The following is an 18,805-nucleotide window of genomic DNA, read 5'->3' on the forward strand; positions in this document are numbered from 1 at the left end:
TTCTTTAAGCTACTGTTTGGTTCTAGTAAAAACAGCTGACTTAATACAAACTTAAATTTTAAAAAAAAATTCCCAGAAGAAAAATAAAAGAGCTATTTATTAATTTTATGAGAGGCCTTAGGAAATTACTTTTACCTAGAGGCAGAGTCCAGCTACTACTATAACTCTACGCTAGCACACAGGCTGCCTGATGGAAAGGAGAGGACTCCCCAACCCACGGCCCCACAGTACCTCTTTGATAGCTGACTCACACACAGCGCCTGGACCTATCTCCGTGTTCACGTAGAGTAAGGCGTACAGATAACCTGCCCGTCCATAAAGCAGCTCATCAGGAAGGTCTGAATCTCGACAGACGATGGTTCTCTGGAGTTGCAAAAGTCTACCCAACAAGAAAAATTCTGTTTTCCCAGAGAATGCCTAAAATACCTCTTCCTGAAACTGCAAGTAACCCTATCAGTTTAGGAATTATCTGTTATTATTTTTCATTTAAAGGTGATTTTTTAAAATATCAAAAAAGAGGGAAAACAACAAAAACTTCCACTACAAAACCAAACAAAAGCTTCTCTCTCAGATATCAAAATTAATAATAATACATCTTGCAGTTCAAAAGTTCTACATTTACTAATATATCTAAACTTTATAGGAATATATACATATAAGAGAATTTACTCAGTTTTGAAACCCAGAATTAAAAGAAAGTGATTAGAAATTTTAATAAAAATCTTACTAAAATGTAGCCAAAGCTTGAGAATTAGCTTGAGTCACCCCATCTTTAACTAACATTAACTGACCAGCACATGCCAGACACTTCACTAGACCATGGCAGTGAGCTCTGACTCAAAAGAGAATATAAACCAATATATGCAATAAAAGCTTACATTCTCTATATTTCATAACAACTGAACCAAAGAATAACTCAGTTATTATAGTGAATCTAAGGCATATAAGCTAATTTTCATGCACTGAAGGCAACCAAAAATTACTTAGGAAAAAACATGTTTACTCTCTTCCCTCAAATTAAGACAAACACATGCTTGGATAGAAAAGGAGCAAACAATCCCAATATTGAGACCAATCAGGCTCAAGATTAATTTTCAAACTTTTTTCTATTTGGAGAGAACTATTTGCAAGAGCAGGTGAATTAAAAGAGAAAGTTATTTTCATTTTTTGAGTTTCTTTCAACATCAATACTGAGAATTTGGAAAAAAAAAAAAAAACACTTCCAGTAATAAAAACTCACTTTGTGATGCATTCCTGGGACTCACAATCACTTTTGAGTTTATGATATACAACAGCTCCAACGGCCAGGGGCCCAGCATCTCCACAGAGGAAAGTGACCCTTCGGCCATTCAGATTCCGAAGTGTTCTCTTTACGTAATCCAAGGATCGGAGCAAATAGGACTGGTCACATGTGACCCGGTACAACTGCAGGTACAAAAGGGCTATGCCTGGAATAGTCCCCCACCCCAACAAAAGAAGACAAACATTATAGCCTTTCCTTTTTATCATCAGGACATTAATTCACAATTACATGAAACTCCTACATAAAGTCTTCACTTCTGAAGGGGTAACATTAAAAAAAATCACATACGATTTGTTTCTTAAAATGAGGGGGAAAAAAATCCAGGGTAGAAAAAAATTTAGACAAGTTTAAACGCTGCCAATTGCTCTAATACAACGATTCAGTAACTCCTAGATAAGGGACATGTAAGACTTCCCATTCATTCCCCTTCAATTTTCATTTGTCTCAAGGTTGTACATATTTTTCTTTGCTAACTTAGGTCCTTTTCGTCTTAATTCTCATATAATAATGTCCTCCTCCTATATCTTATGCCAAATTACATGACTGCTTTTCTGACTTTTATACCCTCTTCTTTCCAATACCTATTTCTCACAATTTTTCAATTTTCTTTAAGTGACCAACCAACCAGTTATCCAGCTCATCATTTATGGAAGAGCCACATGATGCACTTTAAGGTAGTGAATTCACAAGACATAGCTTATCACCTATCCAACTTTCCTATGTGAGACTAAAAAACAGATCTGTTTACTCAAGGGAACCAGAGAGGTGTCTTTTTCTGAAAATCGAAGGAGGACGAGCTATACGGCTCCTAAGGCAGCGCGCTGTTATTCCTGGGCTCAGGAAGTCAGTGTGACAGCTAAATGATCTATCGATCTGTGTAAATAAACACTCAGTAAGATACACTCAGGAAAAAGGATTTTAAAAAAATGATATGCTGGTCAAAAGGCCAAAAAAAACCTATTAATGTTTGAATTGAGGTTCACTAATATTCTGTTCTTTATCAGATATCCTACTTTCACATTTTATTTTTCATTTTGCTTTTTAAATTTCTCAAAATAGGTAGCTTCTTTCTTCTTTAATTTTGCTATTCAAGGTATACTACTTCCCTTTGAGATTAACTCTTAACAGCCACATATATTTTTTGAGAAGTCCTTTTCTCATTATCCATTGTTTTTACAAGTTATTGTGTCAAACAGATACAAACGGAGCACATTAATAAGCCCTAAAAAGATCCTTCCCTATGATTCAATAATGATTTCGAGTGTGTGTTTTCTGTATTCAAAAACTGAAATTATAAGCATATAGAAAACAAGTTCAATACCAACAAATTTCAAATATAATAATCACTATAAAAGGTTCACCAGTACTTCCTTACTGACTCAGAAACCCCTAAAAAAAGGATGATGATCTGGCAAACCTATGAACCTAAAAATCTATGGTTCTATATATTCAAAGCTTAAGTATTTTAAAGTAAATGATGACAAGCGAAGTATAAAAAAAGAAGTCACATGATATTCTGCCCCTGAATACTTCAGTATGAAAATCTAAAACACAAACCTCTTCTTAGGAGCCAAATTAACACCGTAACTATTAAAATTAATAATTAGTAAGATTGAACTGTGTTTTTTTCTTTTTAGTAAATCTTTATATCAGTTTTGGCACTAGTATTAACCTTGCTTCATAAAACAATGAAAAGTATTCCTTATTTTCCTGTTCTCTGAAACAGTGTAAGAGCAGCAATGATATTCCCTGTTCTTTAAAAAACAAAAATTGCAAATAGAACTACCTTATGACCCAGCAATCCCACTTCTGGGCATACACACCGAGGAAACCAGAATTGAAAGAGACACATGTACCCCAATGTTCATCGCAGCACTGTTTATAATAGCCAGGACATGGAAACAACCTAGATGTCCATCAGCAGATGAATGGATAAGAAAGCTGTGGTACATATACACAATGGAGTATTACTCAGCCGTTAAAAAGAATTCATTTGAATCAGTTCTGATGAGATGGATGAAACTGGAGCCAATTATACAGAGTGAAGTAAGCCAGAAAGAAAAACACCAATACAGTATACTAACACATATATATGGAATTTAGGAAGATGGCAATGACGACCCTGTATGCAAGACAGGAAAAAAGACACAGATGTGTATACCGGACTTTTGGACTCAGAGGGAGAGTGAGAGGGTGGGATGATTTGGGAGAATGGGAATTCTAACATGTATACTGTCATGTAAGAATTGAATCGCCAGTCCATGTCTGATGCAGGGTGCAGCTTGCTTGGGGCTGGTGCATGGGGATGACCCAGAGAGATGTTGTGGGGAGGGAGGTGGGAGGGGGGTTCATGTTTGGGAACGCATGTAAGAATTAAAGATTTTAAAATTTAAAAAAAATAATTAAAAAAAAAAAAAAACACTGACTCTTTTACTGTTTAAAAAACCTCCAGTTTTATGGAGGTACAATTGACAAAAAATGTCCTTTTCATTATAGAGGACTGAAATGCAAAGGTAGGAAGTCAAGAGATACCTGGAGTAACAGACAAATTTGGCTTTGGAGAACAGAATGAAGCAGGGCAAAGGCTAATAGAGTTCTGCCAAGAGAACACACTGGTCATGGCAAACACCCTCTTCCAACAACACAAGAGAAGACTCTATACATGGACATCACCAGATGGTCAACACCAAAATCAGATTGATGATATTCTTTGCAGCCAAAGATGGAGAAGCTCTATACACTCAGCAAAAACAAGACCGGGAGCTGACTGTGGCTCAGATCATGAACTCCTTATTGCCAAATTCAGACTGAAACTGAAGAAAGGAGAGAAAACCACTACGCCATTCAGGTATGATGTAAATCAAATCCTTTATGATTATAGAGTGGAAGTGAGAAATAGATTTAAGGGCCTAGATTTGATAGACAGAGTGCCTGGTGAACTATGAATGGAGGTTTGTGACACTGTACAGGAGACAGGGATCAAGATCATCGCCAAGAAAAAGAAATGCAAAAAAGCAAAATGGCTGTCTGAGGAGGACTCAGAAACAGCTGAAAAAGAAGAGAAGTGAAAAGCAAAGGAGAAAAGGAAAGATATAAACATTTGAATGCAGAGTTCCAAAAAATAGCAAGGAGACATAGAAAGCCTTCCTCAGTGATCACTGCAAAGAAATAAAGGAAAACAACAGAATAGGAAAGACGAGATCTCGTCAAGAAAATTATACCAAGGGAACACTTCATGCAAAGATGGGCTCAGTACAGGACAGAGATGGTATGGACGCAGAAGGTATTAAGAAGAGGTGGCAAGAATACACAGAAGAACTGTACAAAAAAGATTTTCATGACTCAGCTAATACAATGGTGTGATCTCTCACCTAGAGCCAGACATCCTGGAATGTGAAGTCAAGTGAGCCTTAGGAAGCATCACTACGAACATAGTTAGTGGAGGTGATGGAATTCCACTTGAGCTATTTCAAATCCTGAAAGATGATGCTGTGAAAGTGCTGCACTCAATATGCCAGCAAATTTGGAAAACTCACCAGTGGCCACAGGACTGGAAAAGGTCAGTTCTCATTCCAATCCCAAAGAAAGGCAATGCAAAAGAATGCTCAAACTACCGCACAATTGCACTCATCTCACATGCTAGGAAAGTAATGTTCAAAATTCTCCAAGCCAGGCTTCAGCAATACATGAACCGTGAACTTCCAGATGTTCAAGATGCTTTTAGAAAAGGCAGAGGAACCAGAGATCAAATTTCTAACATCCGATGGATCACTGACAAAGCAAGAGAGTTCCAGAAAAACATCTATTTCTGCTTTATTGACTATGCCAAAGCTTTTGACAGTGTGGATCACAATAAACTGTGGAAAATTCTGAAAGAGATGGGAATACCAGACCACCTGACCTACCTCTTGAGATACCTATATGCAGGTCAGGAAGCAACAGTTAGAACTGGACATGGAACAACAGACTGGTTCCAAATAGGAAAAGGAGTACGTCAAGGCTGTATATTGTCACCCTGCTTATTTAACTTATATGCAGAGTACATCATGAGAAACGCTGGACTGGAAGAAACACAAGCTGGAATCAAGATTGCTGGGAGAAATATCAATAACCTCAGATGTGCAGATGACACCACTCTTATGGCAGAAAGTGAAGAGGAACTAAAAAGCCTCTTGATGAAAACGAAAGAGGAGAGCCAAAAAGTTGGCTTAAAGCTCAACATGCAGAAAACGAAGATCATGGCATCCGGTCCCATCACTTCAAAGGAAATAGATGGGGAAACAGTGGAAACAGTGTCAGACTTTATTTTGGGGGGCTCCAAAATCACTGCAGATGGTGACTGCAGCCATGAAACTAAAAGATGCTTACTCCTTAGAAGGGAAGTTATGACCAACCTAGACAGCATATTAAAAAACAAAGACATTACTTTGCCAACAAAGGTCTGTCTAGTCAAGGCTATGGTTTTTCCTGTGGTCATGTATGGATGTGAGAGTTGGACTGTGAAGAAAGCTAAGCACCGAAGAATTGATGCTTTTGAACTCTGGTGTTGGAGGAGACTCTTGAGAGTCCCTTGGTCTGCAAGGAGATCCAACCAGTCCCATCCTAAAGGAGATCAGTCCTGGGTGTTTATTGGAGGGACTGATGTGAAGCAGAAACTTTAATACTCTGACCACCTGATATGAAGACCTGACTCACTGGAAAAGACCCTGATGCTGGGAGGGGACAGGAGGAGAAGGGGACGACACAGGATGAGATAGTTGGATGGCATCACTGACACAATGGACATGGGTTTGGGTGGACTCTGGGAGTTGGTGATGGACAGGGAGACCTGGTGTGTTGCGGTTCATGGGGTTGCAAAGAGTCGGACATGACTGGCGACTGAACTGAACTTGTATGTAAATAGTTTTTTGTTTCCTGCTTCATAAATTCTTTCATTTTATATAGTTTTATTATAATGTGTCTCAGTAAAGTCCTGAGTTGAATCTCTTTGGGAAAGTACAGACATCTTGAACTCTTAATTTCCATCTCTCTTCCCAGATTTTGAAAATTATCAGCCATTATTTCTTTAAATAAGCTTTTGCTTTCCCCTGCACCCTTTTACCTTCTATGACTCCTATAATGCATTAGTTGTTTTCTTGATGACATCCCTTAATTCATGTAGGCTTTCTTTACTTTTATTCATTCTTTTTACTTTTTTCTCCTCTGACTGGTTAATTACAAACGACCTGCTTCAAAGTTCATAGGTTACTTATTTCTTGTTGATTCATTCTGCTGCTGCTGCTTTCTGCTGCTTTCTTATGTCATTTGTTGGTAGTCTTCAGCTCTAGGCTTCCTTTTTGGTTCTATTATGCATTGTTTTCCTGAACTGTTTCGTTTATGCATTGTTTTGTATTGTTTCCCTGATTTCATTACAATGTCTTTCTCCGTTTTCTTGTAGTTCATAAGCTTCTTCAAAAACACTGATTTGAATTCTTTATCAGAGAAACCATAACTTCATTTCTTTAGGGGTGGTTACTGGGCAGTTATTTTATTATAAAATTCTGAAGTATAAGTGGTATTATGTTTCCTTGATTTTTCATGTTTCTTGAAGTCGTGTGTTGCTGTTTCAGCATGTGAAGATGCAGTCACCTCCCTCAGTCTTTATTGACAGCCTTCAGGAATGAAATGCCTTCGGTCAGCCTTACGAGGGATTCTCAGGCTTTCTCAGAACGTCTCTATGGATATGCCTCCTCCACACTTTTTGTCCCCTGTTAGGGGAGAATTCTTAAGACTGTATGCCTCTCCTGATTCCATAAAGTCAGGCTGAGTGTTGAGTCTCCTGTTTGCTTTTCCTAGGGTAGTTGAGGGCTGCTCAAGTGTGTATGCTTTCTCCCAATCCTGCTGGGTGAGCCAGCTTTCTGCCCATGCTGAATGTCCACAAAGGTTGCACACACTGCCCTCAGGGGCACACATAAGGTGGGTCAGTGTGTGAGTGTGGAATGCAGCATGTTGGAGGCCCAAGGTTATGGTTATGGGCCAATATGGGGGGATCCACAGGTGGTGTCCCCAGTGACTCACGGGTAGGCTTCCTGATGGAGTCTGCAAAGTGGTTAGTGGAACTGTGTCCCCTGTTGTATTTTGAGCCCTGGCTGCTATGCTCTCAACCTCTCCTTGCCCCTCAGGTATGCAGATCACCTCTGTATTCTGAAAGGGGTGAGAAAGAAGTGGGTGTCCTCAGTAGTTTCACACAGAGTTGCAGAAGGTGGGCACTCACTCACATGTTCTTACTTTCCTCTGCAGGAGAAATCACAGGCCAAGCGTCTCTCTCTTGGCACTGAGCTGTTGAGGATGACGTGACAGGTGATGTGGGCATTTTCCTCTTACCCTTTCCAATGTGTCCAATCTCAGTTCTATTTTTTTTTTTTTTTTTTTTTGGCTTCAGTGATATCGTGTAACTCCTCCATTGGACTCTCGGGGCCCAGAAAGGTACTCTCATTTGTGTGCAATTATCAAAATCAGTATTCTTTGGGTGGAAGAGGGAAACAGTACAGAACTCATGTTACAGCATTTTTATGTCATTCTCCTTGGGATTTCCTGTTCTTTAACTAAAGCTTGGTAAAATTTCCCAGTGAAATTTTTGGCCAGGTAGTTGATGACATTCTCAAATTTTTATTTGGAATTATATGTATTTACACATTGTATCTCTTCCAGCATCAGGTTTGGTAGATTATGTATTCAGATAATTGTCCATTTCAGTTATATTGTGAAATAAATTTATGTAGTGAAAAGTGGTCATGCTATTCCTAAAATTTCCTGTTTTAAGGTTTCCCAATTTTATTGATGTTTCTATGCCTGGTTCTCCTATCTGCAAAACTCTGTTCCTCATCAGTGTTGCTCTATGCTTATGTCCCTGTTTCCCTGATTCGCATCTTAGCTAGTCTTCTAATATAGGAGTTAGCAAATTTTTTTTCCCATAAAAAACCTAGATAATAAACTCTAGGTTAGGCCTTGAGGACTACACTCAGTCTCTGCTGGGTATTCTTTTATTTCAAAATTCTTAGGAATATAAATAAAAACCCTTTTTGGTAACAGGCCTGTGAAAAAACAGGCTGTATCCCAGATTTGGCCCATGAGCTATTGTTTGTAAGCTACTACACTAGCAGAGTCCTCTGCAATGCTCTAAATAAAAATATTTTCTAGGTTCTTCTTATATCTTTTGTTATACTTTATATGTTAGGAGGGTGGTAACCTAGCTGGATTTAAAACCTTATCTTCATTTTTAACTCCTTGAAAATCTGGTAGGGTGCTGGTGAACTTCTGAACGTGGCCACTTAGAGGTTTAATACCAAGGTGATTTCCTCCCTGTTGATACTTCTCTCATATACCTCCTCCTTAACTACTGACACCCCACACCACAGTAGTACATGTGACAACTGATGAATTGACACTGATGCATCATTTTCACCAAAAGCCCACAGTTTATACTGCCATACGCTCTTGGTGTTATACATTCTATGGGTTGGGACAAGTGTATAACAAGATGTATCCAGCACCACAGACGATCCAGAGCAGTTTCACTGTCCTAAATATCCTCTGTGCTCTGCCTGTTCATCTGTCCTCCACCTCTAAATTCACTGAAACCAGTAACCACTTCTACTGTCTTCATAGTTACATATTTTCCAGAATACCATGTAATTGAAATCTTACAGTAGGCAGCCTTTTCAAAGCGTTTTCTAGAAAAACTAGAAAGTTTTAAGTTTCTTCCATGTCTCTTTTTGGCACCCCTCCTTTTAATGCTGAATAATACTTCCCTGTTTAGATGCACCATTTATTTATCGACTTACTCACTGAAAGACATCTTGGCTACTTCAAACTTGTGGCAACTATGAATATAGTTTGCTATAAAGACTCATGTGCAGCTTTTTGGTGGGCCTAAGTTTTCACTTCATTTGGGTAATAAAGAGCACAATCACTGGAACATACAGTAAGAGTCATGTTTAGTTTTGTAAAAAGTTGCCAAACCATCTTCTAGTATGGCTGACCATTTTGCATTTCCATTAGCAGTAAATCAAGTGTTCTGCTTGTTCCACACTGTCACCAGCATTTGGTACTGTCAGTGTTTTGAAATTTGGCAATTCCCTAATGACATGAGATGTTGAACATCTTTTCATATGTTTGCATATGGCTTACTTGCCATCTGTGCATCTTTTGGGGTGAGGTGTCTGCTCATGCATTCTGTCTATTCTATAAGAGGGTTGTTCATTTCCTTATTATTGGGTTTTAAGAGTGTTTTTGTTTATGCTTGGTAAAAATCCTGTATCAGGTATGTCCTTTGCAGTTTTTAAAAAATTTATTTATTTTTTTAGTTGAAGGATAATTGCTTTACAGAATTTTGTTGTTTTCTGTCAAAGCTCAACATGAATCAGCCATAGGATTTCTTCCCGGTCAGTGGCTTATCTTCTCATTGCTTTTCACAGGGTAGCTTTTTAAAAAGCCTTATCATTTACATGGATCTCTCTCTCTTTTTTTTTTTTCCAAATTAAAGCTTTGTGGCACCCTGAATTGAGTAAATCTGTTAGAGTTATTTTTCCAGTAGGATTTGCTCATGTTGTTTCTCAGTATCACATTTTGGCAATTCTCACAATATTTCAAACTCTCTACCAACAAAAGGATAAAGACTCACTGAATGCTTATGTTAGCATTTTTTTCACCAATATTTTAAAATTAAGGTATGTACATTGGTGTTTTTTTTTTTTTTGGACATGATACTGTTACAAACTTAACAGACTACACATAACTTTTATATGCACTGAGAAACCAAAAATTTATATGACTCATCTTATTGTGAAACTTGCTTTACTGTGGTAGTCTAGAACTGAACCTACAATATTCCCAGGGTTTTGGCTGTACTTCTTTCACAGATCACATCTTCAGTGTTGTATGTAAAAAGTCAGTTCCACACCAAAGGCCATCTAGGTTTTCTCCTATGTTATCTTGAGGAGTCTTATATTTTATGTTCAAGTCCATAATCTATTTTGCTAATTCTTTTGAAAGGTATCTAGATTCCTTCTGTTGCATGCAGATGCCCAGGTGCTCTAGAAACCATCTGTTGAAATGACCATCTTGGCTACACTGCATTGCTTTTGACCCTCTGTTAAACATGGGTAACTATATTTCTGTGGCTCTATGTCTGGGCTCTCTTCTGTCCTTTCACCAGTACTACACTGGTTGATTATTGCAGCTTATGAGTCTTATAGTCTTAAAAGTCTTGTAAAACTTAAAGTTAGATAGTGTTAGTTCTCCATCTGTTCTTTTCCTTCAATATTGAGTAGAATATTCAGAGTTTCTTTCCTCTCTATATAAACTTTAGAATCAGTTTGTTGATATTCACAGAATAACTTGTTGGAATTTTGATTGGGACTGCATTGAATCTATAGCTCAAACTGGGAAGAAATCACATCTTGACAATACTGACTTTTCCTATAAAGAAAATGAAATATCTCACTTTAGTTCTCCTTTTAGTATCTTTAACAAAGAGCTTGTAGTTGACCTCGCACAGATCTTTGTATATATTTTGATAGATTTGTACCTCAGTATTTTGGGGGGATGCTAATGTAAACAGTATTATGTTCTTTAAATTTCATTTATTCATTGCTGGTATATAAAAAACAATTTGTAAACTTACTTCATATCCCACAACTTTTCTCTAATTGCTTATTAGTTCCAGGAAATTTTTTTTGTTGTTGCTTCTGATTTTCTACATAGAATGGCTATGACATCTGCAAAGGCAGTTTTATTTCTTCCTTCCAAATTTGCATACCTCTTATTTCCTTTTTTTGTCTTATTACATCAGCTAGAACTTCAAGTATGATGCTGAAAGCAGTGGTGAGCAACATTTTTACCATGTTGCTGATCTTAGCAGGTAAGTTTTAAATATTTTACCATTAAATATGACATAGTTTTTTTGTGATGTTCTTAACCAAGTTGAGGATGTTCCCCTCTATTCCTAGTTCACTGAGATGTTTAAGTCACAAATAGGCACTGGATTTTGCCAAATGCTTTCTCTGTATTTTACGATGTGATTTTTTTTTTAATTTAATCCCACTCCACTTTCAAATATCACTATAACACTTCATGGGTAGAGCAAGTATCTTATAATAACAAAATGTTCCTAAATTCATCTTCCTTTCTGTTGTATCTTACTATTGTTCATTTTACTTATACATAACATATACACGGTAGTATGGTCATGCTCAAAATTCTTCAAGTTAGGCTTCAGCAACATATGAATTGAGAACTTCCAGATGTTCAAGATGGGTTTAGAAGAGACAGGGGAACCACAGATCAAATTGCCAGCATTCACTGGCTCATGGAGAGGGTAAGGGAATTCCAGAGAAACATCTACTTCCGCTTCATTAACTAAACTAAAGACTCTGTACGGATCACAAAAAGCTGGAAAATTCTTAGAGATGGGACTTCCTTACCTGTCTCCTGTCTCACTTCTTGCAGGTTAATAAGCAACAGTTAGCACTGAACATGGGAAAATGGTTCAAAATTGGGAAAGGAGGACAACAAGGCTGTATATTGTCACCTTGCTTACTTAACTTATATGCAGAGTACATCATGTGAAATGCCCGACTGGAAGAATCATAAGCTAGAACCAAGACTGCTGGGAGAAATATCAACAACCTCAGATGTGCAGATGGTCCCACTCCAATGGCATAAAGTACAGAGGAACTGAAGAGCTTCTTGATAAGGGTGAGATAGTGACAACGCGGGCTTGAAACTCAATATTAAAAAAATTAAACTCACGGCATCTGGTCCCAACACTCCATGGCAAATAGAAGGGGGGAAAGTGGAAGCAGTGACAGATCTTATTTTTGGGGGCTCCAGAATCACCAGTGTGAATGGTGACTGCAGTCATGAAATTAAAAGGTACTTGCTCCTTTGAAGGAAAGCTATGACAAACCTAGGCGACATATTAAAAAGCAGAGGCATCACTTTGCTGACAAAGGTCCATATAGTTAAAGCTATGGTTTTCCAGCAGTCACGCACAGACATAAGAGTTGGACCATAAAGAGCGTTGAGCACTGAAGAATCAATAATCAGTGCTTTCAAATTGTGGTGCTAGAGAAGACTCACAAGAGTCCCCTGGACTGCAAGGAAATCAAATCTGTCAATCCTAAAGCAAATCAATTCTCAATATTCACAGGAAGGACTGATGCTGAAGCTCCAATACTTCGGCCACCTGACATAAATGAATCATTGGAAATGACTCTGATGCTGGGAAAGGTTGAAGGCAAAAGGAGAAGGGAGCAGCAGAGAACGAGATGGTTAGATAGTACCACTGACTCAGTGGACATGAATCTGAGCAAACTCCAGGAGACAGTGGAGGACAGAGGAGGCTGGCGTGCTGCAGTCCACTGGGTCACAAAGAGCTGGACACAACAACATATACATAATCATATATATATATATGTGCATATATATAAACATACATATATGCTTATGTAACAAATATATTCATTGCTGTTATTTGAATATATATAACTGCAAAAGCAACTGCAGTTGGTGCAAAAAAGTGGGGTTCAAAAGTGCTTGGTTCAAAAATAACTGAGGTTCACTGATCCAAAAGTCAACCACAATTACTTTTGAACCTAATTACTTTTGCAACAACTAGCAATTACTTTTGCTCCAACAGCAATTACTTTTGCACCAATCTAATAATTTGACCTGCTAGATCATTTGAGAATATGAAAAATAAAAGTTTTAATTTCACCTTCACTTATTCATACACTAAAGCTCTTCCTTATTTTAAATGCAGATCCAAGTAACTCCTGGTGACTCAGATGGTAAAGAATCTGCGTGCAATGAGGGAGACCTGGGTTCAGTCCCTGACTTGGGAAGATCTCCCAAAGGAGGGCATGGCTACCCACTCCAGTATTCTTGCCCGGAGAATCCCACTGGACAAAGAAGTCCACGGGGTCTCAAAGAGTCAGACAAATCTGAGTGACTAAGCACAGCAACAAGTAGCTAACTAATACCATTTTCCTTCTCACAAAGACTTGCTTTACCATTTCTTGAAAATTGAGTCAAATGGCAACAAATTTCCTTGATTTTTGTTTGAGAAAGTTTTTACACCTCCTTCACTTTTAAGGATAATTTGAAAGGGTACAAAATTCTAGGATTTTTTTTTTTTAAACTCTCAACACTTGAAATATTTCACTCCACTCTTACCTTGCTTACATTGTTGCTGAAAAGAAGTCTGGTGTAATTCTGATCCTTGCTTCTCTGTAACAGGGCAGTTTTTTCCTTTATGTTCTTCCAAGAGTTTAAAAAATATGTATTATTGGAGTCTATTTGATTTACAGTGTTTTGTTTGTTTCAGGTGTAAAGCAAAGTGAATCAGTTATACATATACATATATCCAGTCATTTTTCAATTCTTTTCCCATTTAGGTCTTTACAGAGTATTGAATAGAGTTTCCTAGACTATATGTGTGCTCAGTTGCTCAGTTGTGTCCAGTTCTTTGTGACCCCATGGACTGTGGCCTGTGAGGCTCCCCTGTCCATGGGATTTCCCAGGCAAGAATGGTGGAGTGGATTGCCATTTTCTTTTTCAGGGGATCTTCCCAACCCAGGGATTGAACCCGCATCTCCTTCACTGGCAGAGGGATGCTTTACCACTGAGCCACCTGGGAGGCCCTGTGCTATACAGTAGGTGGTTATTAGTCATCTGTTTTACATATACTAGTGTGTATGTGTCAATCCCACTCTCCCAAATTATCTTTCCCTCCCTGCTTTCCCCACTAGTAACTGTAAGTTTGTTTTCTACATCTGTGACTCTATTTCTATTTTGTAAATAAGTTCACTTGCATCCATTTTTAAGATTCCACATATAAGAGATATACAATACTTGTCTTTTTCTGTCTGACTTACTTCACTCAGTATGACAATCTCTAGGTCCATAGTTCAGTCGCTCAGTCGTGTCCAACTCTGCGACCCCATGAATCGCAGCACACCAGGCCTCCCTGTCCATCACCATCTCCCAGAGTTCACTCAGACTCACGTCCATCAAGCCGGTGATGCCATCCAGCCATCTCATCCTCTGTCGTCCCCTTCTCCTCCTGCCCCCAATCCCTCCCAGCATCAGAGTCTTTTCCAATGAGTCAACTCTTCGCATGAGTGGCCAAAGTACTGGAGCTTCAGCTTTAGCGTCATTCCTTCCAAAGAAATCCCAGGGCTGATCCCCTTCAGAATGGACTGGTTGGATCTCCCTGCAGTCCAAGGGACTCTCAAGAGTCTTCTCCAACACCACAGTTCAAAAGCATCAATTCTTCAGCCCTCAGCCTTCTTCACAGTCCAACTCTCACATCCATACATGACCACAGGAAAATCCATAGCCTTGACTAGACGGACCTTAGTCGGCAAAGTAATGCAAATGGCATTATTTCATTCTTTTTCATGGCTGAGTAAATTACATTGTATACTGCCTCCAGGCTCCTCTGTCCATAGAATTCTCCAGGCAAGAATACTGGAGTGGGCAGTCACTCCCTTCTCCGGGTGATTTTCCTGACCCAGGGATCAAACCTGGGTCTCCCACATTGCAGGCAGATTCTTTTACTGTCTGAGCTACCAAGGAAGCCCAGCTATGCCCCACTCTTCTTTACCCACTCCTCCATAGTGGACATTTAGGTTGATTCCGTGTCCTGGCTATTATAAAGAGTGCTGTGATGAACACTGGGATGCATGTATCTCTTTCAAGACTTTTTTACTTTTGGTTTTGTGAAGTTTGGATATTAAACGCCTAGATGCAGGTTTTTGTTCTTTGTTTTTGGTATTTATCCTGTTTGGTATTCTCTGAGCTTCCTAGACCTGTGGTTTAGTGCATATTAATTTGGAAAAATTCTTAGTCACTATGGCTTCAAATATTGCTTCTGATCCTTTCTGTTTCTTTTCTTTCTGGTATTCCCATTTCACAAATATTAAACCTTTTGTCATTGTTTCCCATTTCTTGAATATTCTGTTTTCTTTTTTTTCAGTTTTGTAAGTTTCTTCTGCTGTATCTTTAAGCTAAGGATTCTCTCCTTAGCTGTGTCTAGTAGAGAATTCTTCATCTGTTACCATGTATTTGATTTCTAGCATTTGTGTTCAATTCTTAGAATTTACATCTCTCTGCTTACATTATCCATGGGTTCCTTCAAGTTATCTACCTTTCATTAAAACCCTTAGCATATCATCACAGTATTTAAAAACTCCTGGTCCAATAATTCCAACATTCCTTCCATATCTCGTTCTGGTTCTGACGTTCGTTTAGTCACCTCAAACTGGCTTGGTTTTGCCTTTCAGTATGTCTAGCAATTTTTCTGTTGGAAGGTAGACAAAGCACTGGGTAAAAGAAACTGCAGCAAGTAGTCTTAGGGTAACGGAGTGGCCAGGAGTGCAGGAGTGGGAGCGCTCCATGGTCCTATGAGCAGGTCTCAGTGTTTCAGTGAACATGTGCCCCTGGGCCATGAGCTCCACCAGACTCCTCAGTGTCTTCCCCCCCTTAGGTTGAACAGGATGCCGAGGGAGCTGGAGTCGGCTACTACACTTTCCCCAGGTAGCTTCTGATCCAGTAGGTTAGGCTCTGGTAAAATAATTTCTCCTGAAGGCTGGCCTTGTTAAGAACAGAATGCTCTGAAATATTTTTAAATGGTTCCTTTGCCCCTCAACCCCACGAGAAGCATGCAGGGATTTTTCTCCAATAATCACAGTGAGGACCTGGGATAACTGCTGAAGTTAATGTCACAAAAGTGCGGAAGCCTCCCTATGATTGGGTCCTCCTGGAGTTTTCTTCTTTCTCATATTTGCCTACAGTGAGTTTCTAGCATTAATCAATTGCAGTGTAGGTTCCTGTGGTGATTTCCCTTTGGAGGTCTCTGCTCTAGTAAATTGTGATTTTCTGAATCTCCCTGAATATTGCTCCTATTTTAGGTGTAGCTATTTGTCATGTAACCCCAATTTTCTGATAGATCCAGAAAACTGGGGTTACATGACAAATAGAAAAGTTGTTGATTTTTCAGTTTGTTCAGTTTTTAACTTTTTAGGACAAAGTGGTGACTTTTATTAGTAACTCCTTACATGTCAGGCAGAAACTGAAAAGTTTTTCTTCGATTTAATTTTTTTCGTTTCATTTTTCCTTTTATGTATTCCTATATTTTCACTTCTTTCTTCAACTCCTTGCAATTTGGTCCTCATTTCTGATGTGATTTTGTCTTTTCCTTGAATTTCTTTTTTGAGTTCTGTCAATTCTTATTTTACATCATCTTACTGCCTGACCCTCTCTCCTCAGAGTTCCATTATTTCTACATTGTATATATATTGCATAATTAAGTTACAAAATTAATGCTGAAAAGTGCTGCACTTTTTCTCCATCTTGTAGTAGAATTTTCTTGCTATGTTTTCTTCTGCTGAAAAACTCTGATTTTTTTTTTCTAATATTACATAAATAATTGATCTTTTCCTTACATTTGAAACAGATGGGTTTTTCTGGATCAAATATTAATAGGAAGATTCTCTAGACGAGGAAGATGGTAAGAGTGGCTTCCATCGGAAAGGCATCTTCTTCTTTGTAGGTGAGGAACAGTTTATTTAATAAATGATGACTTTTGGTGGCCAGCTTTCCTTTGACTCTCATCTTTTTTGTTTCAGAAGGCACCTACCATTGATGTTTCCCTCCTTCCTACACATTAGCAGTGTCATCAGGAATGCGGCTTCTGCTTTCTAAGTTAATTCTCTTTTTCAGAATAGTGCTTTGTTAGGAAGTCTGTAAAACCTATGTTCCCCATATAACCAGGTATCTTTCTTCTCTGCTTTGTCCAGCATTACTGGCCCACTTTTCACTCAGATATGCCCTCAAAGTTTCCCCTCAGTGTGTGTCTCCCTCCTCTGGGAATAGTCACTTGTGGGGAGAGACAGGACAGATTCTGCCACCCCTGGATCCTCTGTCTTTCTTCCCCTGGTCTACCAATGCTCTTTCCATAGTCATTCTGGATGGTATTTGTTTTTAACCCTTTATTATTTGTGTATATTCTCTATCTCATATTTTGCTAAAGAGATAAATTTTGAATGGTTCAATTATTCTTCTTATATTGTACAGTTTTAGGAGACAAGACAGGGAGGTGTGGGTCTAAGTGGATTCCATACTGCTACATGAACCCAAAGCCCTAAATATTATTTGAAATCATTCAAGCCAAATACTTCCATGATAATTCTCAGTGATCCCCCAAAATGACAACAATTGGGGATTTTTAAAAAACAATGATTCTTAGAATCATACCCTCTGAGTTCCTGATATAACTGTCCTGGAATGGAGTCTCTGTTTATGATAAAGCTCTCCAGATAATTCCGATGCATAGCCAATTTGGGGCCTAACAATAATGGAGTTAAAACCTCTTTTCAACAAGAAGAAATGCTTTAAGTAAAAGACTTCATAGGGGGAAACCTGTACTACTAATAACTGATTTTTCCTTTCAAAATAACTGTATTCTTTGTATTTTACTTCAAGTTAGCCAAAATCATTTAACTTTATATTTAGGATAAATTTCTTTGGCTCTGTAAGGGAACTAGCTCCATGTCTGTCTAGGTATAAAAGTTTGAAAAATTCAATTCTATTGTCACTATGTAATATTGTAGTCACAACAGGCAAATAATAAATAAAGCATAACATAACTGAGTATACATATAAACACAAATAATGAGATCATGGCCATCATACTTGGGTGTCACTTGAAAAACAAGTACCAGTTCCTGGCGACCACAACATTACACTTGTGTCCATGCTGTTTACTGATTAAACTATAAAAATTTAGCAAGAAAAGACTATACATTTACACGTGAATTAGGATTAACAATAATCATACTGTGTTTCTAATCCCTCAAAACAAGGTCTGTCCAGCAAAACAGACACAGATGTAAACAACAGACTTTTGGACTCTGTGGGAGAAGGCAAGGGTGGGATGATTTGAGAGAATAGCACTGAAACATGTATATTATCATATGTGAAACAGATCGCCAGTCCAGGTTCGATGCATGAGACAGGGTGCTCAGGGCTGGTGCACTGGGATGACCCTGAGGGATGGGATGGGGAGGGAAGTAGGAGAGGGGTTCAGGATGGGGGACACATGTATACCCATGGCTGATTCATGTGAATGTATGGCAAAAACCACTATAATATTATAATTAGTCTCCAATTAAAATAAATAATTAAAAAACAACAACAAAAACAACAAAAAAAACCACCAAAGTCTGTCTCATTTCTATTCCCTAGATAGCTATTATAATGTATGACACCATGGTAAAATAATAAAAAGAATATAAAGATTAGTTAAGGCAAACTGATTTTGAAATTAAAATCTTTGATGTGAAGTGTTACTACTGGTTGCTTGCTTAATTATAATTATCAAAATAAAAATCTTTATGTGTACAAATGATTTAAATGAGTACAAATAGAAGGTTAAATCATTGATAACTTTAAGGCCAG

The 18,805-nt window shown here is 38.2% G+C and overlaps 1 protein-coding gene across 1 annotated transcript in view; it reads right to left on the reverse strand.

Moving 5' to 3' along the window:
• The window catches only part of LANCL2 (LanC like 2), an 84,341-nt gene that overhangs the window by 35,208 nt on the left and 30,328 nt on the right, over nt 1–18,805 (reverse strand). The window contains exons 3-4 of the mRNA XM_018038267.1: nt 1,241–1,448; nt 232–379 (exon numbers count right to left, since the gene is read on the reverse strand). Coding sequence (XP_017893756.1) covers nt 232–379; nt 1,241–1,448 — 356 coding nt within the window. The remainder of the gene's footprint in view (nt 1–231; nt 380–1,240; nt 1,449–18,805) is intronic.

Source organism: Capra hircus, chromosome 22 (assembly GCF_001704415.2).
Source record: "Capra hircus breed San Clemente chromosome 22, ASM170441v1, whole genome shotgun sequence".
In the NCBI taxonomy this organism is placed as follows: domain Eukaryota; kingdom Metazoa; phylum Chordata; class Mammalia; order Artiodactyla; family Bovidae; genus Capra; species Capra hircus.